The sequence below is a fragment of the Dipteris shenzhenensis genome, chromosome 32 (genome assembly GCF_047967505.1).
Source record: "Dipteris shenzhenensis isolate YYH24624 ecotype China chromosome 32, Dip_SZ_1.0, whole genome shotgun sequence".
Taxonomy (NCBI): Eukaryota; Viridiplantae; Streptophyta; class Polypodiopsida; order Gleicheniales; family Dipteridaceae; genus Dipteris; species Dipteris shenzhenensis.
In genome coordinates, this window is record NC_141627.1 from 41,977,990 (window position 1) to 42,000,383 (window position 22,394).

At 42.0% G+C, this 22,394-nt stretch overlaps 1 protein-coding gene across 5 annotated transcripts in view; it reads left to right on the forward strand.

Annotated features, from left to right (window-relative positions):
* Positions 1-7,028: 7,028 nt before the first annotated feature.
* The window catches only part of LOC147880776 (uncharacterized), a 48,023-nt gene continuing 32,657 nt past the window's right edge, over positions 7,029-22,394 (forward strand). Inside the window, exons 1-6 of one of the 5 annotated variants that reach the window (XM_087371088.1) lie at positions 7,029-7,338; positions 7,490-7,509; positions 7,640-7,720; positions 7,858-7,953; positions 9,491-9,590; positions 9,737-9,853. In XM_087371088.1, the coding sequence (XP_087227214.1) occupies positions 7,050-7,338; positions 7,490-7,509; positions 7,640-7,720; positions 7,858-7,953; positions 9,491-9,590; positions 9,737-9,853 (703 nt within the window). In that variant the 5' untranslated portion in view covers positions 7,029-7,049. Of the gene's footprint in view, positions 7,339-7,481; positions 7,510-7,639; positions 7,769-7,857; positions 7,954-9,490; positions 9,591-9,736; positions 9,854-22,394 lie in introns of all 5 variants that reach the window. The other 4 variants (XM_087371087.1, XM_087371091.1, XM_087371090.1 and 1 more) reach the window with 4 other exon arrangements.

A 22,394-nucleotide genomic window follows, 5' to 3' on the forward strand; every position in this document is an offset into this window, starting at 1 on the left:
AAGGGCAAAAAAAGAATTCCAAATAAATATGTTACCTTCTTGACTTTGAATGTTAGATGATTGGTTGATCCTAGTAGAGGTGAGGACATTTCTCATTGGTTGAGAGCTAATTTCCTCTCCCCCACCTTCCTAAAATTTGAAGAAGTCAAGGCAGTTGGACCTAGTTTAGAGAGTAGGCTTAAAGTAATTGATAAAAGAAGAAATTGGTACTATACCTCTCATGATGAAGGGAAGGGAGGAACTGCTATCGGTAGACTCTTCTCAATTTGAACCTATACTTAAAGAGAAGGTAGCGGTTCTATAGAGGTAGATGATCCGAGCTCACCCCACTACCCTTGATATCTGCAAATGCATCCCATATAGACTTCAAATCATGTAAGGCATCACCTATATAGAGATACTATGCCAAATCTGGCACTTCCTGTAAAAAGTACTTCTTGTCACTTGTTCATAACTTTTGTCCATGCTTGCCTTTAATGTGATATTTACATAGGCTATCATGAACCTATATCTAATCACATCTGACCTCAAGGCTACACCATCACTTCCAACTGCCATTTGGAGCTTGTCTTTCAACAAAGTGAGAATCAAGTGTTGACAATACTTAGTCTTCAGCATCATATACCAACCATGATCAACGTATCTCTCCAAGTAATTGTTCTTGGCCATTGTAAGTTTCTTGACCATTGCAAGTTCTGAAGTTTCAAAAAACACATGTTGCACAAGCATATTGTTTCTTAAAAATTTATAAATAATATGATGTTATCTAAAATGCTATGTAATGTCTATATGCATGGTAAGATGGACCAACAACCTATGTCCCAGACAATGCTAGGGCAAGTGGTTTGGGTGGGAAATGAACAAACATTTTGAATTGAAATTTCACGTAGTAATGTGCCACTAACTACCACTCAATGTAAAAGGTGGGCAAGAAATGGTTGTGCAGGCACCTCTCTCTCTCTCTCTCTCTCTCTCTCTCTCTCTCTCTCTCTCTCTCTCTCTTTCTCTCGTTCAACTTGTCTCAGTGAGCTCTACCTACACATCCAAGAGTAGCCTCATACACAAAGCACATCGTTGATCAATGATATTGCCATTGTAGGAAATAGAAGATATAAGCATGAGGGAACATCAGAATCAACCAAAAGAAATCCCAGTTAAGAACAATGTAAGGGAGTAGCGGCGACAAATGATGAAACATGATTTTGCTAGCTTAGAACTTGTCCCAACACATGAATCAATAAGAACACAAAGAAGGGGCATAGCAACACCTACTCAATCTCAGCTACGTAACTTTCTATAAACAACAAAGCACCACACAGTCAAGAGTGGCTAGTTGCAAGTAGATGAGTGGCAAAAATGGCCCACACACAAGTCATTGTACTTGTTTATTTGTACCACCTTCTCCTAGTTTTTTTGTACTCATGAGGGTCATTGCATTCATCACATACACTATTATGCATTTTGAGCATGGTGCCACACCCCTTCATGGATGCATTTGTTCACATTCCATCTCCCATCATTGATGTGTGCCTTTGCATGCCACCTCCACAACAAGATGCTACCCTTATTAGATACATATCATTTTTCCTTCGTAGCTACGATGATTTGCGAGCATTGATACTAAGTAGGCATGTGATGAGCTCTGTGACACACTTTAGGGACTATGGACATCACATCATGCTGATATTTTTCAATAGTCCTTACTCGTGATGTCACTCTAGGGTTTATCATGCTTCTTGCCACCATGATTGGAGGATCATCTCCACTTCTTTCACCCAGATATTTAGTGGTATGTTATGCAATATGATCCTTTTCTTCCACCTAGTGAGACACCCTATGATTTATCATCACCATCAAGTATCTCCTTGATCCAGCATTGTCCTTCATCAATCGACACCCCACCTTTATCCATTAGCACCCCTTCATTGCATGGTGTTGTAGAGACTTCTTCTCCTAGAATTGAACATGATAGCTCCGTCATCCCCACACCTAGTCTTGGTAGTTATTATTTATTCTTATCACCTTCTCCAAGCAATAATTCCTCAAGAAGCAAACAATTTTCAGCTTTTGTCTGACTTGATGCACAAAGCAATGTGCATGGTTATTGATGCCATCATCATCATGATAATCACCATAATATACAAGTGAGTATACCACAAGGCATCACTTAAGCTTATATAAAAGAATTTCATAGTACCACTAGCTAAGAAAACGTGATTTATATGCCAAAAAAATGAAAAAAAGGCTCCTTGAAATTCCATCATTTTTAACTCTTTATAGAAATGTAAATATGAATAAGGATAATGCAAGAAAGAGTTGGTATGCAATATAAAGCTAATATTTTAGAATAAAATAATTAGAGAGAGAGAGAGAGAGAGAGAGAGAGAGAGAGAGAGAGAGAGGGAGGGAGGGAGGGAGGGATGGAGGGAAGGAGGGAGGTGCAAAGAGAGAGAGAGAGAGAGAGAGAGAGAGAGAGAGAGAGAGCCCTAATGCATACCTAGAGAAAGATAGATATGTTTCTGATGTAAAAAAGATATAAGATTCACAAAAAACTATCATTGGTGTTTCTTGGAAAAAAACAAAAACTAGGAAAGTGAAAAGAAAAGAAAAAACAAACTATTATTTTTATCTATATGTGAAGTCCCCATGAAATAATTAATGGACAAACATAATATTTTAATAATACATGCACATACTTAAAAATAGTTCTATATAAATTAGTCTTATAAAATCATCAGAGTGATGCCATTAAAAAATTATGATGAATATGATTACATCATGAAAATCTCATAGAATGGAGATTCAAATTAAACTCCAAGACTAATAGTCCAAAGATTAACGACCTATCATATAAGGTGGCATGGAGAAGCAAAGTGGGGAAACACTACAAACATAAAATAAAACGTCATGAATAAAAGCAAGCATGTATTTAACATATTCACATGATTTGATTATATCTAGTGAGAAATTAAAAGGCTTGTATGAGATCTCTAAAGGAGACTTTGAGGAAAGTAGTTCAAGGAAGTGTGAAACTTGCACATGAATATTTCCACGCCTATCAAATTCTTCTCGATATGTCTTGTCTAAGATGATGGTTTGTAATAGGAAATTCTGCCTATGTAAGAAAGTTGCATCAGCCTAATGAATTTATATTTGTGACAAGATGGTTGGCCATCCTTAAGGCTAGTTCTTGATTATTGTCATTCGACTATTGATAATGTGTGAAGGCTTAGGCTCTTATGAACTATCACCAATGATTTTGTTTAAGAGGCTATTGGTTTTCCAACATCCTTAGGAGTCAATAATTTCTTCGTTATTCATGATGAGCTTTGCTAAAGTTGGTATTTTTGGCCATCCTCAAGACTAATTCTTGATTGTTGTTGTTCTACTATAGAGTCGTATGAAGTCTTAGGCTCTGATGAACACATTAGAAAATTCTATTTTATATGTCGAACTATGGCTTCCTAAATTTTAGTACCTTTTTTTCAATGATCTGGCCAAAGTTTATCATCTAGTGCTATAAAAAATCTCCATTCTTTCCTTCTAAAATCATGAGAACTTGAGCGATCCTTTAATCTTGAATGAGACATTTAATTAGGTTAACTTCTGTGTGCACATGGTCCTTTGGTCAATAAGTTGCAGTTACTCATCTTGCATTGTTGAATCCTCCTACTTTCAACACATAAGGCACCTACTCTCAACACACATGCATCATTTGTTGAACCCTCCTACACTCAAGACACAAGCCCCCCTTCCTTGGAGTCTACAACTTCCAAGATTATTGAAAGAGATTCCAAGTGCTACAACTTTAGTACATGATTCTACCCAAATATAGAGGAGAAGGGAATCTTTTTATCCTTCCTAAGATATTTCTCTCACAGGTAACACAACCTCTCGTTTTCCAAGCACATAAATGAAATGTAGCAAATACTCTAAGGCTACCATTTCATACAAAGTGGGTAATGTGTTATGCACAGATGAGAACAAAATGGAATATTCCTTTTTAAAAGCTTATCATAATTAAAAACACTATTGGACACTATTATTATGGAAAAAAAGCATGCAAAAAAAAGGCCTAAATATAAGAGTATTTTTATAGAAATTTTGAAATTTGTCGATATTTATGTAATCATGTAAAACGCAATTCATAGTCCTTATGGTTTACTAACTTGTCAAAGGAACTGACAAGTTGGGCAGTTTTTTGGTACAATGATATCCCCAAAAAGTGGAAATTTGGTATAGTTATACAACGACAAAGTGAACATGCACTCTCTCACTTTCAAGTGCATCCATCCTCTTCTGTATCAACACCTATAGTTTCATCAAGATCAATATTATTCTCAAGCATTGATATTTTCATATGTATTAGCATCAATGCTTAACACTAATTCTCCACAGATTTATCGATGTAAATTTCCATGGAAATACCTCCATATTTTCTTCAATATGTAACATTATTTTCCAATGCTAATCTATTGATGGATATAAACAACACTTTTACTGATGTCAATATAAAATTTATGGGACCCTATCGATGGTTATATGGATGTTAATAAAGATGCTACCAATTTTTATGAAATGCATTTCAATGATAACATTTGATGATTTTTGTTGGCAAAATTTTCAAGGGAAGGTTAGGGCTTTAATTTTCCTTTTGTCTATAGGTCTATATTACATTATTTTTATCCAATTGTTTGTGACTACAAAATTATAGACTTGCATGCAAAATTGTGCCTACTCAACATCACTACTTCTTGGGATATACAATAGCAAAAAACATAACTACTTCAAGGCATATACAATGGACTAGTCACCATTGCCATTGTCATTTTTGTTGTAACACCCTTCCTCTTCATCATCATCTCCCTCTCCAGTTGCTTCATCAACATGCTGACCCTCTTGTAAGACTTGTCTCCATCTTTGGGTTGTTCAACAAGAACAAGTGTTAAAGGTAGTGCATCAATGTTTTATGTGTTCAATTTGAGCATTTTGAGAGTGCAAGGGAGCATCAACATTTGGAGACATTGCATAAAACACCAAAATAGAACTCAACACACAACTCAAAAGAGTGTGGACTTCGTTCCATCGTGGGATATTTATAGAAGTTGGAGCACTTCTCTCTGCATGTAGGAATTATAGGACTTTCTCTCTACACATGTAGAACTTGCATCTAGAATGCACATGTAGGAGTTGTATGTTGGAAATACATGTAGAACTTGCATGTAGAATGCATGTTGGATCCTAAAAGAGATTACTCCTAGCCTTACACGAGTACAAGCGAAGCTTTGCCGTTACTCCACACACACGTTCTATGCTACTTGAGTCCAGGTTGACACAGAGTTAACATACCCTGGGGAGTCAAATGTATATGGAGCTCATTGAAAAATCTTTATGATCAAGATATATTAAACTCTTTTTGTGCCCCAAAAAAGGGTCATCAACTTTGTGCACCCCCATTCAAGAGAATAATGGAGGACATTTGGCACCATCTTGTATTTTAAACTCATTGGGGTTAAAATGAGCATGAGTTTGACTCTTATCGGATGTTGACAAAGATATCTCAAGTGCTTAAATCACAAAAAGGTCAAATATGTAGGATACCAAGGGATGGGGAAGGCAAGTCTACTTGGGCCCATGAGGATGATTGGAAGAAAATTAAGGAAGGAGATGACGAAGGAGTTGGAAAAGTACAACTAACACCAAAGGGCGGTGTCTACTAGGGTGGCTAAAGTGGACCCATCCCACTTAGGTTCAAGAGGTGGGGATGTCTTCAATACTTTGTACATTTACTATTGTTTGTCTTCTTTTAGTAAGTTTGGATTGTAGCATCTAAATTAGTTGAACTAACATGTACTCTTATAAATGTTAGCATTCCAAAATAAATAGGGGGTATATGAAGGAATTATGTAGATATCTACATGTATCAACACAATACAAAGTCACTCTTTTGAATGGATGAGCAGGATAGGGGATTTATCCCCTTTATTGATGTAAGATCTTGAGTTGCCTATTTTAATAATTTGTTGATGCTAATGGTGCAACGATGTGTTACTATATGTTTGATTCCTATGTATTTTTTTATAGCTCCAATTCACGTCTTCTTTAAATTTTGATGTCAAGCGTTCAAAAGCAAGTCTAGCAAAAGCAAGAACGAAACTTCACCTTGAAATAACTAACACTCTATAATTTAGTCGAACTTATCGTTGATCTTGTCCCGTGTTCCATTGTGTGTCGCCTCCCCCTTTGAGATCTTGTTCGAGCTTGCTCTATTTGTAAGTAGTGGCAAAATTTCTTAACCTTCCCTTGCTCGACTAATTGTTCCTTGCATCTTCCCTCCTCTGTGTCCTTTCCTAGTAGTGCACATCATTTGCCCCTTAGGGTCACAACCTTGCCATTTTCGACCCATTACAGTTGGTGTGCTATCGTGTCCAGTCCTCCTCCTCTTGCATGCATCTGTTGACCTCTTTTGTTTCACCGCCTCCTATATTGCCATTCTTGAGCTGATTCGTTGGCAATTCTCTCAAGCAACAATTGGCTCTGGTACATACTCATGACCCGAGAAACGAAGGCGTCGCTTGTAGCTATTGTGTGGCTTGAGCAAGCTGGAGATCTGCGTGCCTCGAAATGCCAGAATACTCAGAGTAGTGATGTTATATTCTATACATTGAGGAGATGTGGTACTTGTCCTCCCTTGTCAACCATAGACACCCCAAAAAAAAGAGAGGACATGTGGTAGCTTGGAGGAAAAGAGCCTGCCACGTGTCACAAAGAAGGAGCTCTTGGATGGAGGCTTGGAGGGGGGAGGAGGTGGAAAGACAAGAGGCAGCTTTAGGGGCAAGGAGGAGATAGAAGGTCAATGGAATGGAGGACATGGAAGGTCACCTTGAGAAGGAAGGTCTCTCAGCCATGGGTTAAGACTAATCCAAGTATGTAAGGTGAATTGATTAGCAATTTAAGAATAAAAGATCCACCTTCAGACGGGGAGTGGTTGAGGATGGTCATCCATCTTTGCCAGTGCAAAGCACAGGTTCAGTACTCGTAAGATTAAGATGAAGATGAAGATGAAGAAGAACTGGTCAGAGTTGAGTTCCATTTACGAGCAAAAGAAGATGAGCGCGATTTTGCATGCAAATCTTCTAAGCTTCCTGCCTCCTCCCCTACCTCCATCCCCATGGTTATGGCGTTTCAGCCTTCGCCCATGCTGCCCTATCCTCCTCTGTGCTCGCACCGACCCCTCCCCTCTCCACCATGGAGCCCTCCACAATGTGCAGATTGTACTCGTGGGTACTCAGCACGCAGGGAACGTCGGCTCCGTCTGTCGTGCTGCAGCCAATTTTGGTGCCTCCCCTTCGCTTCAGTGTTTTCCTTTTTTCTTATGGTTTTGGTTCCTTGAGGAGGTTGTGGTTGGAGACATAGACTGGGACAGGTCTTCCAAGTTCGAGTGTGACGAGTAATGAACGCTAATTGTTTTCATCTTTTAGGGGAGCAGAGTGCCGAGACATTCGACTGGTACGAGCCATACCGTTAGCAACTATTTGATCGATGAACAAATCCCTTTCCTGTTTCTCTGTCTGGAAGAGAGAGAGAGAGAGAGAGAGAGAGAGAGAGCGAGCTGAAACGTGCATTATTGTTTGCATAGGTGGATCCATCTTGCGACCATCTTGCAATAGAGGGTCATGTTGCGGCCGCTAATCCTGTATCGAGGGATCTGCTGCAGCAGGTTCGGGTCGAGAAGTCTCTGGTGCACGCTTTTGAGGGCTGCTCTATGGTATATAATGGGTTAGCCTCTGTTGTTCTTCTCCTAATTTTATGGCAGAGGGTCCTAACTTGTGCGATCGAATCTGTGTGTTTTATCAGGCTGTTGCTTTTACAAGGCGTACGGGGAAAATTAGGCGGCCCAGCCTGACACTGGCAGAATTGAAAGCACCAGATGATGCAAACCTTAGACTTGCGGTGCGTGTTGTTTCTGCAGTCCTTCAATTTTGCCCCCAATATATTTGTGCTTCGTAAGCTGACTGGATGCTTATCATGTTCACTCTCAAAGGAGTTGGCCTTGGGGACAGCTCTTTAATGCATCCTTCATTGAATAGATTATGGACTACTTTTGATTAGCCTTCTCCTTTAGCTAGCGTTCGTCACGGCTGAGTTTGCCCTTCAGCGGGAGCTGATGCCCTGCTATGCATGATGGAGTTTATGGTTTTCAACGTTATGAGTGACTATCATGAGATTGAAACTCTACTATGTGTTTTGTTTTAGAGGATGAGTTTGGGCATGTTCTTGGATTCATCTAGATATATGCTTTTGACTACTAGCGGACATGCAAATTTCACGTGCAAAGTTTTGTCCATGTTTTGGCTTGCTGATACTACGATAAATTCTTTCTATCTTAATTGGGGTGTTGCCCTATCGGCCAGACTGTCTAAGCATTTTTTGCTTAGATGCTCGTTTGGGAGAGACTAAAATGAAATTGTATAGTCTTCACAAGCAGTTGTACCTTGAATGAAGAGAATGTGGACTACTTTTTGATTAGCCTTCTCCTTTAGTGGTAGCCTTTGTCACATCGAGTTTGCCCTCCACCTCAACCAAAACTCAGTACGAAGACCTTTGTATAAATGAATGCTTGAGTATGTGGGGTGTGTGAATTTTATGTGTGAGAGCATATGCTTATACTATGGTCTACATCCATTGTTGGGCACTGATGATGTAAGTGGAGATGTCATAGTAGCTAGTACATGCCATGCGTGTGATGGACCTAATGGTTTTCAGCCTTTTCATTGACGATCATGACTTTGAAACTGCACATTGTTTGTGTTTGTAGAGGGCGACTTTCGGCATGTTCTTGATAATATGCTTTTGTTGTCTTAGCTTGACATGCAAATTTGACTTGGTGAAGTTTTCGTCCATGTTGCGGCTTGTTGATATTGCGATAAATTCTTTCCATCTTAAGTGGTGCGGTGCCCTATCAACCATATTGTTAAGCATTTTTTTGGTTTAGATGCTCATTTGGGAGAGACTAAAATGAAATCGTGTAGTCTTCACAAATAGTTTATATCTTGAATGAAGATTAGCCTTCTCCTTTAGTGCTAGCCTTTGTCATAGCTGAGTCTTCTGGGGTGCCAACTGAAACTTAGTACAAAGATGTGTATAAACGGATGCTCGGGTATGTGTGGGTGTGTGGATTTGTATGTGTGAGAGCATATGTTTATACTATGGTCTCCACCCATTGTTGGGCGTTGGTGACGTTAGTGGGGATGTCATAGTAGCTAGTCCCTGCTATTCGTGATAGAGTTTATGGTTTTCACCTATGGTGACTACCATGAGATTGAAACTGCACTATGTGTTTTGTTTTAGAGGATGAGTTTGAGCATGTTCCTGGATTCATCTAGATATGTAATGCTAAAGGAGCATGAGTTTTTTGATTCAGTTACTTGTTTATTGGTTGCATCAATACTCACGGACTACAATTAGCTGAGTGGCAATTTTTTTGTAGCTTGTGTTTGGCAGAGAGGATTGTGGTCTTCATACTCATGAACTATTGCAGTGCACCCACGTCTGTACGATACCCTCTGGCACATGGGAGGGCTCTCTAAGTACGTGTGATTATTACCTATAAGATTCAGCTGTTGCTTGTACATTTCTACAACCAGCCACCCCCACCCCCCCCCCCCTCCCCGCCCCCCGATAAAAGGGTTTGATGCTATATCACAATTTCTTCCTGAACTGGGTATGTTACCAGATCTAAGTCATGCAGTTGCAGTAGTGCTCTCCAGATTGTATGAAGTTTGTGCAGGCGAACAAGAACACCATACGGCTACTATACGCTTGCATTCAGTAGCGTACAATACCTTGCCAGGTTGACCATCTTTCCTAAGTTCATAAACGTTGTGAATGAGAGAGCTGATTTTGAGGAGAGTATACTATTGTTTTAATTTGCAAGATTGAGACAAATGAAGAGCGCATGATGTACAACGGCTTGGCCATTGGCATGGCGGTAGCAGTTACTGCTTGCTTTGTACATGCACAGTTCCATAGCTGTGATGACTAGTCTATATATGGCACATTGTTATTCCTTAAATCTCTGATCTAATCCTTCCTTTCTAGTGAAACTTCAAACTTGAGGTCAATACTTATGACCTCTCAGCTGACCTGCAGTTTCCTTTGCTGATGCTGGAGATTTGCTTTGGTTGATCAATCTTGTTCCTTTTGCTTGTGCGATTCTGTCACTTGGAACACTAGAAATTGTCTCTTCATCTTTCCCTGGAGACAGTCAACATTTTACTTTGAAATCATGCCCATTGGTCTTTTACGACATTTTTCAAAGGGGGACTTATATGGTGAAGAGAGAGAGAGAGAGAGAGAGATGAAATGGAATAGGACCTAGGGACAGTCAAGAATCTTGCCCGTGGACACATATATGTGTCCATGGGCCTTTACAGTAAGTTTCTTTGGTGTAACACCAAGCTGTTAGGCTGGCTGCTGCAAAAGGTTGTAGAGGTTCTTTGGCATCGACCCACTAAATTATCTTTTGCCCTCCTTTACCCTTAACTTGCATCGCATTGCAAGAGATGTGTATCTGGTCTCTAACCTCTCTACCATTTTTTAGTTATGAGACACAGCCTTTATAAGCTCCTTTTGAACATGGGAGACCCTTTTTCATGCATTCTTGCGCATATGGCACGATATTTTCTCTTCCTATAGAAGTCCATTGCCTATTCAGGATTTCACCAAAATATGTCTAATACTTTTGCCTACAGAGCTTTCTTACTGCTGCTTTAATTTCGGATATTTACCCTCTATCCAGTTAGTTAAGCCCTCCTTGCACCAATTTTGGTCTGCAGTAGCCAGCATAGCCATATGGTTTAGTTATCAAGGTCCATTTCCTTTTTTTTAAAGAATGTCAGTTTGGAGAAAGGGGGATTGAGGAGAGGAAGGGAGAGAAGGAAGGAGAGAGAGAGAGAGAGAGAGAGAGTAGGCTCCAAGGAGGAGGAAGGAGGAGGGAGTAGATAGGATTAGATGCCACAACAAAAGGTGTACAATGAGTAGTGGATGGAGACTTATATAGTCCCTCGACATTTCCCACTAAAAGGGCCATTAAAGTAGCCCTTTTTGCCCCTTCATTACAGCCATCCCTTCCCATAGAATTTTGCCCTCAAAATTACATGTACCGGCTGTTACGCAAGGGTGCTGGGACATCAAAGTGATGCTGATCAGCCTGGTAAAAGATAGGGGTACTCCTGGAGAATACTCTCTAGCTGCCATGACTGTCCATCCTCGGAAGCCCTTTCCATCTTATGAGGTACTCAATGTATACCCTGTTGCAGAGTACTCGATCTTTGAAACCCACGATGCGCTCGGGAAAATAGAGGATATGACCCTCCTCATCCATGGGTGGCAACTCAGGTAGGACATGTACATGTTGTCCCACGTGGTTTCAGCAAAGGATATATGAACAACGTCATGGATCTTGGAGGTACTGGGTAGCTCCAATTGATACGCTATCTCTCCAACCTTGTGGATGGTTGTGTGAGGACCGTAATACCTATGAGCAAGCTTTGTATTGGTATTTCCTTTTAGCGAGGCATAACGGTTCTTATGGAGACACAAGTGCACATAATCCCGCTCTTTGAAAGATAGATATCTCCTATGTTCATCCGCATACTTCTTCTGCTTGGCTTGGGCATCCTGCATATTCCTTTTAGCCAACTGCAGAAGGGCATCCATCCTTTCCAAACCATTCCATGCTTGCTGATGTTTCACATCCATGTCTGCAATTGAAGAGGGCATTCCAACCTTGCATCCATACATTGCCTGAAACAGGCTTTAGAAAGATGCTTGGTTCAATTGTAGCAAAATTCAGCAAGTGCCAACCATCTAACAAAAAGTGCCTCAAGTATTCCTCCACCCATTTGTTCACCCTTTCCGGCTATCCATCCACAATACTATCCTTGCATGCAGGACGTGCTGAAAGAAAGAAAACTGATTTTTCAAAATCAGAAAAGAAAGAGTTTCCCAAGGTTGAAAAGAAAGGGTTTCAGCCTTAGAAGCCGAGGGGTACTCAGTTTTCAAAGTCATATAAAGGCAAATCCCCATTCACTCCTGAACAGATAGCTGAATTCCGCAGAGATGGGAAAGGCTTTAAGTGTGGGAAAGAGGGGCATATGGCTGCCCAGTGCCCTGAGAAGCCTTCGGGTTCTAAGGAGCAGAAAAAGCCACAAGTACCACCGAGGCCAATGGTGGGAGCAGTCCCAGATGTTTTGGGGAGTACCTTAGACCCAAAGGAAAAAGGGCTTTTGCTATCATGGGGAAAGATAAGAGATCAGCAAGCATTAATCCTATTTGATCCAGGGTCTACAGACAATTTCATATATGAAGATTTAGCCCTGAGATTAGGGATAAAAACTGAAGAGCTAGATAGAGCTCTTGATGCTGATCAAATGTTCCAAGGGAATCTAGTGCAAGCTACTTCTTTGATTGGAAAGCTTCGTGTCCATGTGCAGAGCTATGTAGATCAAGGGGACTTCTTAATCTCTCCTCTTAAGCAGCATGATGTTGTACTTGGTACACCATGGTTCCATCGAAAGAAGTAACAATAGAATACCCTGAGAGGGTGCTGAGTTTTATCCATAGGGGGAAAAACCAGCGTTTAGTTGCTAGGAATAAAGGGAGACTATCCCCATTGTATCTGATGTTACATGTGGTAAAGCAATAAAGTCTGCAATTTCCGCGTACATGGTTTTTGTAAAAGAAAAAGAGAATGATATGCATGCTGAAATGAATGATGCAAACAAAGATAAAATTCAGTTTCTTGTAAACTTTAAAGATTGCTTTTCCGATGCTTTAACTTCTCCCAGAGAGACTAGAGGATCATCAGATAGAGTTAATGCCTAGTAGTGAGCCACCAAATAGACCACCTTATAGAGTCAGTGCGACTGAGAGAGAGGAGATTATGGCTCAGGTGTAGGACTTGCTGTCCAAAGGGTTGATTCAGCCCAGCTCGTCTCCTTTTTGCTCACCAGTACTTCTAGTACAGAAGAAAGATGATTCTTTTCGAATGTGCATTGATTATCGTGCATTGAATAAGATGATCATCAAAAATAGATTCTCGATACCACGCATAGATGATGTGCTTGACCAGCTCAAAGGACCAATAGTTTTCAGCAAGATAGACTTGAAGAGTGGCTATCATCAAGTCAGGATACAACGACAAGATGTGCATAAGACAGCTTTTCGTACTACATTCGGGTTGTATGAATACTTATTGATGCCTTTTGGGTTGACAAATGCTCCAGCCACGTTCAATAGAATGATGGATCACATCTTCCGAAAGTACAGGCATTTCATGGGTACTTTCTTTTGATGATATCCTAGTCTTTTCAAAGATTGAAGAAGAGCACAGGGAACATCTTGCTTTGGTATTTCAAGAACTTCGAAATCATCAGCTTTTTGCCAATAGCAAGAAAAGTGAATGATCCATTATCTGGGGCATATAATATCCAAGAATGGGATACAGATGGATCCTGCAAAGATCCGAGCCATCCAAGAATGGCCTGAGCTGAAAACTGTGCATGAAGTCTGTAGTTTTTTGGGACTTTGCTCTTATTACAGGAGATTCATTAGGCATTTTGCTGATATCGCAGCTCCATTACATGACCTTACTAAGAAAAATGCAGCCTTTACATGGGGAATATTACAGAAGAAAGCATTCAATACACTCAAGGAAAAGTTGACTACAGAGCCTATCTTTGTAGTCCCGGATCTTTATCAACCTTTTGATGTTGATTGCGATGCTTGTGGAGAGTGTGTTGGGGTTGCATTACATCAGAATGGACATGTAGAAGCATACGAGAGCCGAAGATTGCGTGATGTTGAAAGATATTTGGGAATCTATGAAAAAGAATTGTTGGCTGTAGTTCATGCTGTGAACACATGGAAGCACTATCTTTTGGGTGCAGATTTTACTGTTAAAATAGATCACCAAAGTTTGAGGTATTTTCTAACTCAGACAAAACTTTCCGAGAAGCATATGAAATGGGCAAATATGCTGTCAATGTATCATTTTCAGATTGTCCATACCCCAGGAATTCGGAACAGAGTGGCAGATGCCTTGTCCCGAAGACCCCAGGTCAACAATGTGACTATTGCTTATCACCAGGACCTGGAAGACATGAGGGAGCAATATGCTAATGATGTAGATTTTGGCAAGATTTTACAGCAAATGCAAGAGGGGCAGTCCACCAGTCACTATTTCCTGAAAGATGGGTATCTAATGAAAGATGACTGCCTATGCATCACCCAGGAGATGAGGAAAAAGTTTTTGGAGGAATGCCATGCACCTCCCTATGCTGGACATAGAGGAATTACAGCAACAACTCTAGCACTAGAGAGGTAATTCTTTTGGCCAGGGATGCGGAAAGTTATACATCAATTTGTTATTGAATGCCTTACGTGTCAGAAAGTGAAGTATGATAGACGAAAGGCACCTGGCCTACTTATGCCTTTTCCCGTGCCTTAGGCACCGTGGGAAAGTATTACAATAGACTTCATTTTTGATTTTCCAAGATCAAAGTCAGGGAATGATGGGATTTGGACTATCATTGATAGATTCAGCAAGCAAGCTCATTTCGTTCCGGTTCGCAAAACCATAAAGACAGATCATATGGCTAAGCTTTTCATGGCACAGATCTTTAAGCACCATGGTATGCCTAAGTCCATTGTTAGTGATCGAGATCCCAGAATGACCGGTCTATTTTGGAGAGCTTTATTTGATAATATGGAGACGAATCTGAATTTTTCTTCTTCTTTCCATCCCCAAACAGATGGTCAAAGTGAAGTAGCAAATTCGACAGCATTGGATATGCTAAAATGCTATGTGGGTGACCAAGGTTTAGACTGGGAAAAGTACCTACCATTGGTAGAGTTTGCTTATAATAATACAGTACACAGCTCTACAGGGAAAGCCCCCTTTGAGGTCATCTATGGAAAAGTGATTCTGCCACCTATCCTAAGGACTAAGGACGAAATATTCGCAGCAGCTGATCAGTTTGTGAGAGACCTCCAGACAGCTTATAGCCAAGTCCGGACAGCAATTGAAAGGTCTCAAGAGAAACATAAAAGAACTGCAGATAAGCATAGGAGACAGTTAGATCTCAAGGAAGGGGATTGGGTACTTTTAAAGTTCGAGAAAGCTAGGCTCCGCAAGTTTAAAGGCAAGTAGAAAGTGTATGCAAAGTTATCTTCGAGATATTATGGCCCTTTCAGGGTTACAGAAAGAATAATTGAGGTTGCATACAGGTTGGCATTGCCAGAGCATTGGAGGATTTACAATGCATTCCATGTGAGTCTTCTAAAGAAATTCCAGGGGCCAGAGCCTACAGAGCCAGTATCAGAGGATCCACGAGAAGTCGATGAGCTGGAGGAGGTCCTTTAGCTAGAGCAGATTGTGTACCATACTGTACGCAAAGGCCCTCAGGGCAACGAGTTTTACAAGTATCTTATAAAATTCAAGAATTAAACGGCATTGGATGCCAAGTGGATGTATGAAGACATGTTGTCCGATCATCCATAGCTTTTGGATGTTTACAAGGAAGCTTTTCGGTTGAGGTCAATTGAATAGTAGCCGAGGGGATGTCACCACAATGTAAATATCCTAAGTCAAAGTACAGTTGACCATTTATCTGATTATAATGAAAGAGTTTTTATGTGTGTTAACTATGGTCAAAGAGTTCTTTTAATGGTCAAAGAATTGACTATGGTCAAAGATACTCGACTCTGATCAAGTAAACATGACTTCGGTCGGGGAGACTTGGTTCATTACCAAGAGGGTTAACTGCGGTTAACCAGAGAACCACAGAGTTGACTACAGTGAGAGAATGTTGACTTCGGTCAACGAGACTTAGCATGCGTCAAGAGGGTTAACTACGGTTAACCAAGATGTGCCAACTTCCGTTGGAGAGACTTGACTATAATTAAGGTGCCTCGACCCTTGGTCAAAGCCTCTTAATTATGATCAAGAGCGTTGACTTTCGGTCAACCAGAGAATAAATATATATTTTTATATTTGTTATGTATGCACATGTGTTCAGTGAGGACGCCCACCGTGACTAAAATTAGTCCACAGTGTGTTATTTGCATGCAAAGCGCTAACAATTAATGGGTGCCATGGTGGTGCGCTTGCAGGTACTAGGAAGAGTTATTTTCCTAAGCGCAATGGAGCCTAACAAGAATTTAGGAGGCGGTTCGCGTGACCAAGTGCTTCGAAGACTCCAGAGTTGCCCTTAGTGGCATGTAATTAGGAAAGTAATGTAGAAATTGACAAGTGGCTTGTTGCCAAGAAGGGGAGCCTGAGAGCTCATGTAATGGGAATTGATGTTTGGATTTTATATGAACAGCTTGCACGCTGAACTCATGTACTCCATTCTTTCTCTGATGAATAAAAACCTTCGGGAGGGTCCAGCCCGACGATTGTCCTCGGCCCTAGTGTATCTGTTGAGAGAGGGAGAGCAAATGAGAGTGTCTTTTCGAAGGAGGTTTCATAGCAAATGAAGGTGTAATTGCTGTCTTTCCAGAGCGAGTGGTTTTTCAAGCCTTCGGGGTTTCAGTAGTAGGAACACAAACCCAAGAAACTACGAACCTTGTGCAAATTCTTTGGTTGTGCCTGTTGGGGTAAAGGCACTGGCCACCCTGTAACAGTTTTTATTCTAGTACTACTAAGTACGCTAAGTACACATTGTACTTAGGTACTTAGTGGTCCTAGTCTTATCCACATATATATATACTAGTGTGTGTACTTGGGGAGGTACCACTCATTGTTTATCCCCACCCACTAGTGTGTGACTACTGTGTGTGTGTCTCCTCACTCCCTACTCCTACTCACTCCGGTTCTCCGTCAACTGGTATCAGAGCCAACGGGCTCTCTCCCCTCCCCTCATCCTCCATCCTCATGGGCTTTCCACCGCGCCATCTCCCTCAGCCAAGGGGCTGGGACTAGTTTCGTCGCGGGATCTTCTTCGTGAAAATCAGGACGCCATCTCTCAGCTTTCGACGCAGGTCTCGAGGCGACGCGCATCCATGAACAGCTACAGCCGCGTGCGCGAGCTGCACCCAGCAGCTCGCTTGCTGCTTGAGGAGGGCAGCGACAGTCGGCCGAAACCGGCCGACCACTGTCGGCCATACCAGGCCGACAGTCGGCCGAAACCGGCCGACCATCTGTCGGCCAGCAGCCGGCCGACAGCCAGTCGGCAGCCAGCCGACTGGCCCATCCCCTCCTCGCGGAATCTGGTACAGCAACTGCTGTACTTGACGTCAACAGCGTGCTACGCGCAAGCTCGAGCATTCAGCCACGAAAATCTCTCTGCAAATACACATTTCGAAGGTACTGTTTTGCACGAAAGTCGAGTGCATAGTACAGCAGCAAGTACTCCGTACAAGTACAGCCAACAGGCAGGGTACCGTGCAAAGGTACGCAGGGTACGGGTGCATCCTGTGCAAGGGCACACATTGCTGTATTTTCTTGCACTTCGACAGCAGATTTTTATTTTTGTGCTTTCCCGCACATCGAGGAGGATCTTTGAGTCTCACTGGGCTCATACATTGAGGAGGAATTTTTACTGTTTATTCGTTGTCCACGGGACAACATTGTACTTCACCATTGGCATATGAGCCAGGTACTTTGTTGATTTACATCGTACTTTCATTCCTGTCCTTTCATTTTCGTACCTCGTACTGCAAACTTGCACGTACAGGTGTTCTACTTGGGGCAGGGCTTACACTCGCACTGAGGCTTAGCTTATGCCGCAAACAGTGTTGAGACAGGTCTTATCACTTGGCCAGTGATTGTACACAGTGTTGGCACTGGTATATGCATTGGTCAAATCTGTGTTGACATATGCAGCGTATGCTTTTTTGAACGCAAGTCAATGGACGTGCAGTCACATGCCTTGTGAGCAGTAGCACTTGATGCCATATACTGTGTTAATGCACGGAATGTGCCGTCAATTCAAGGGGCTTTTGATGCTATTGTGCGTGGGACATATGCTTTAACTTGTTGCTGAAAGTACAACCACATTTGGTACAGATTTGGTCGATTTTGACCAAGTTTGACTTTCGTCAAATTTGGGGCTTTTGTTGCCTGACCGGCAATCTGTCAAGTGGGAGCACTCTACATGCATTAGACTATCTCGTGGAGCACTACTATGCTTTGAAAGTGCAAATTTGACTTACAGTGTTTGGTCAAAGGTCAATCTTTTCCAGATTGGAGGTCAAATCTCTGATTTTCTTCATGCATTCAAAGGGCTTTTGAGCCACCTCACTTCCAAACTGTAAATTCAGTTGGGGGGGAAGTTTCTGGAGCATATGGAGGTCTAAAATCAGGGATTTTCATCAAAAAATCAGAGATTTACTGTTTTTTGACAGTCCGGGACTGTCAAACAGCAGGTTTGACCATATTTGACTATCAAAAAAGTCAAAAAGTACTGCTGTTTTTTATTATATCAGTTCTGGGATTTTTCTGGAGCGATTTGACGCAGCCGTACCGCACTTTCGCCAGCGAAAAAGACAGGAACAGCTTTGTGTACTGTTTCTGCAGCAAGTGGGAGAAAGACTTTCAGTTGGTTTTATGCCACTGAAACAGTACCAAGTTCACTTTTGATCGTACTTCCGCTGCGGAAGAATTTTCTTGGAGTGACTGGTGCTTAATTGCACGCCTACAGGGAGTCAGGCGGTTCCATTGAGGAACAAACTCTACTTTCTTTACCATGAGTTCCGGCAGCGACGTGTCGTCCTTGTTCCAGATAAAGAAGCTCGAAGGAGCTAAAAACTACGACATATGGAGGACACAATGCTACAATGTGCTGATGCAGAAGGACCAGTACAAGCCTATAAAGGAGAAGGGTGTTAAGCCCTCCAACGTTACTGATGAGCAGTGGGAGAAGATGGACAACTTGGCCATGTCGACCATTATGCTTACAGTTGTTGATTCACTGGTTGTAGGCATCAGGGATGAACCTATTGCGTGGAGGATGTGGAAACATCTTGAGGATACTTATGCCAAGAAAAGTGCCACGGGAAAAGCTTACTGGCTGAAAAAGCTTGTTGGTCTTCAAATGAAGGAGGGGACACCTATGTCCACTCATATTATTGAGTTTAACAGCATATTCAGCTAGGTGATCAACCAGGGGTTGAAGCTCGATGATGAGCTGAAAGCTACACTCATCCTATGTTCTCTACCTGAGTCATGGGACACATTCAGGACTTCTACCAGCAACTCAAATGCCATTCTGTTATTTGCAGATGTGGAGAGTGCTCTTCTACAGGAAGAGATGAATAGAAAGAACAATGCTGTTGGGAAGTCGAATGCTTTGAATGCACGCAGCAGGTCCAAGACACGTGGAAACTACAAAGAAAGAGAGAGGAGCAAGTCCCGCTCTAAAAGTGATCTTGTATGCAACTATTGCGGCAAGAAGGGACATATTGAGAAAAAGTGTTTTCAAAAGAAGAACGACCTGAGAGCCAAAGAAGGCAAGACTCAAGGCAAGTCTAAGGGCAAGGAAAAAGAGGAGCTGCATGTTACTTATGTTAGTGACAGTGACAGTGGACGTGAGATATGTTTCACCTCTTCACTGGAGGCTCATACACTTCATGCTGGTGATGGATCAGATATGCTTTCCTGGATTATAGATTCAGGTGCTTCCTTTCATGTTACACCCTACAGAGATCTGTTTGTCAGATATGCAGGAGGGCAGAAGGGAGTTGTCTTTCTTGGTGATAACCATGCATGTTCGATCATTGGCATAGGTGATGTCAGGCTTGTTCTTGAAAATGGCCAACAGTTAATGCTCAAAGGAGTCAGGCATGTCCCTGAAGTGAAGAAGAACTTGATTTCCACAGGTTTATTGGATGACGATGGTTATCAGACCACCTTTGGCAGTCAGAAATGGAAAATCAGCAAAGGGGCAATGGCTATTGCCAGGGGTCCTAAGGTTGATACTTTGTATTCACTTCATGCTGGACATTGTCCGCATTCCGATGTAAATGCCGCCGAGCTGCCAAAGATTTCATTGTGGCATAGCCGGCTTGGCCATATGAGTATTAAGGGAATGGAGCAATTGGCTCATTTTGGTTACTTGCCGAGTCTAAAATTTTCAGATTTAAAGAAATGTGAATTTTGTCTCTACGGTCGTCAAGTCATAAGAGAAGGTCAGATCAGAAATTACAGCTCTTGGAGCTTGTACATACAGATGTGTGTGAGATGCCTACACTCTCTTTAGGAGGTTCTAAGTACATACTGTCATTCATAGATGACGCCACCCGCAAAGTGTGGGTTTACACTCAAAAAGAAGAGTGATACGTTCAAGGCTTTCACTAAGTTTGTTGCACTGGTCGAAAATGAGACAGGCAATAAACTGAAAGCTTTACGATCTGACAATGGTGGAGAGTATTTGTCCAAAGAGTTTCAAGAATTCTGTGAGGCAAAGGGTATTCAAAGGGTGTTGTCTGCACCATATGATCCTCCACAGAATGGTACCGCTGAAAAAATGTTCAGGACCATTCAAGAGAAAGTCAGATCCATGGTCACATGCTGCATTGCCCCACACATTTTGGGCTGAAGCTGTAAAGACAGCTGTGCACCTTATTAATAGGTCACCAAACAAGAGACTATGTGGCGGTGTGCCTGAACAGGCATGGACGGGTAAGCCTCCGTCTTACAAACACCTACGGGTCTTTGGTTGTGTCGCGTATGTGCATGTACGCAGGGAGGACAGAACTAAACTGGATCCAAAGTCTCTTAAATGCATATTCCTAGGTTACGGTGACAAAGGTGAGATGGGCTACAGGATTTGGGATCCCAAGAACAGAAAGCTTATACGCAGCAATGATGTCGTGTTTGATGAAACCATCATGTTCAAGGAACCTGTTGTACAGCAGGGACCTTTAAAAGTAACTATTGATGATGACAGGCATCATGGGCAACACAGACAGGCTGTAAATCAGCCACAACAGCAGCATAACCAGCCATTAAATGATGCTGCAGCAGGTCCTAATGGACAGCCAGGTATGGCAGAAGACATCCCAATGGATGAGGCACAGTTAGGTGATCTTCCTGACATGCAAATGCAGCCAGGAGACATGGGACAGCCACCTTATCTGGGTGATGAACAGGCTGGACAGCCAGCTCAAGACGATGGTCATTGGGTTAGAAGGTCAACCAGACCGACGCGGCAGCCAGAAAGATTTGTTCCAGGCATTGATTATTTGATGCTCACTGATTGTGGAGAGCCTTCATGCTACAGAGAGGCTAGGCAGAGGGCAGACAAGGTTCAATGGGATCTTGCTATGAAGTCTGAAATGGACAGTCTTCACAAGAATGGCACTTGGGAATTGGTATCCTTGCCTACTGGTAAGAAGGTACTGCCATGCAAATGGGTTTATCGACTTAAGGTCACACCTGGTGAAAAGCCAAGGCATAAAGCCAGACTGGTTGCCAAGGGGTTCAAGCAGGAATATGGTGTTGACTTTGATGAGATATTCTCTCCTGTCGTTAAGATGACAACTCTCAGAACTGTATTAGCATTGGTTGCACATGCAGATATGGACTTGGTCCAAATGGATGTCAAGACGGCATTTCTTCATGGTGATTTACATGAAGAGATTTTTATGCAGCAGCCAGAAGGTTTTACAGTGAAGGGAAAGGAGAAGCTTGTGTGCAGACTGAAGAAAAGTCTTTATGGTCTTAAGCAGGCCCTCAGAGAATGGTATCATAAGTTTGATACATTCATGCGAATCCAAGGTTATAGGAGAAGTGACATTGATCACTGCTTGTATACCAAGAAAGCTTCAGATGGCAGTTTACTGATCCTCATTTTGTATGTGGATGATATGTTGATTGCTGGAAAATCTCATAAGGAGATCAATGCCTTGAAGAAAAGATTGCACCAAACCTTTGATATGAAGGATCTTGGTGATGCCAACCATATACTGGGCATGCGGATACTTCGGGATAGGGAAAAGCGGTTGCTATACTTGTCTCAGAAAGAATACATTGGCAAGGTCTTGCAGAGATTTCACATGGAGGGGGGGAAGAGTATTGGTACTCCATTGCCTCCTTATGTGAAAATCAGTGCTTTGGACAGCCCTCAGACAGATGCCGAGAGGGCTGAGATGTCAAAGATTCCGTATGCATCAGCGTGTGGCAGTCTCATGTATGCTATGGTTGCAACCAGGCTTGATATTGCGTTTGCAGTGGGAGTGGTTAGTAGATACATGGCTAAACCTGGCAGGAAGCATTGGGATGCAGTGAAAGGTGTCATGAGATACCTGAAGGGTACACAGGACCTGTGTATATGTTTCGGCAGTCAAGATGCAAAAGTGCAGGGTTATACAGAATCTGATTATGCCGG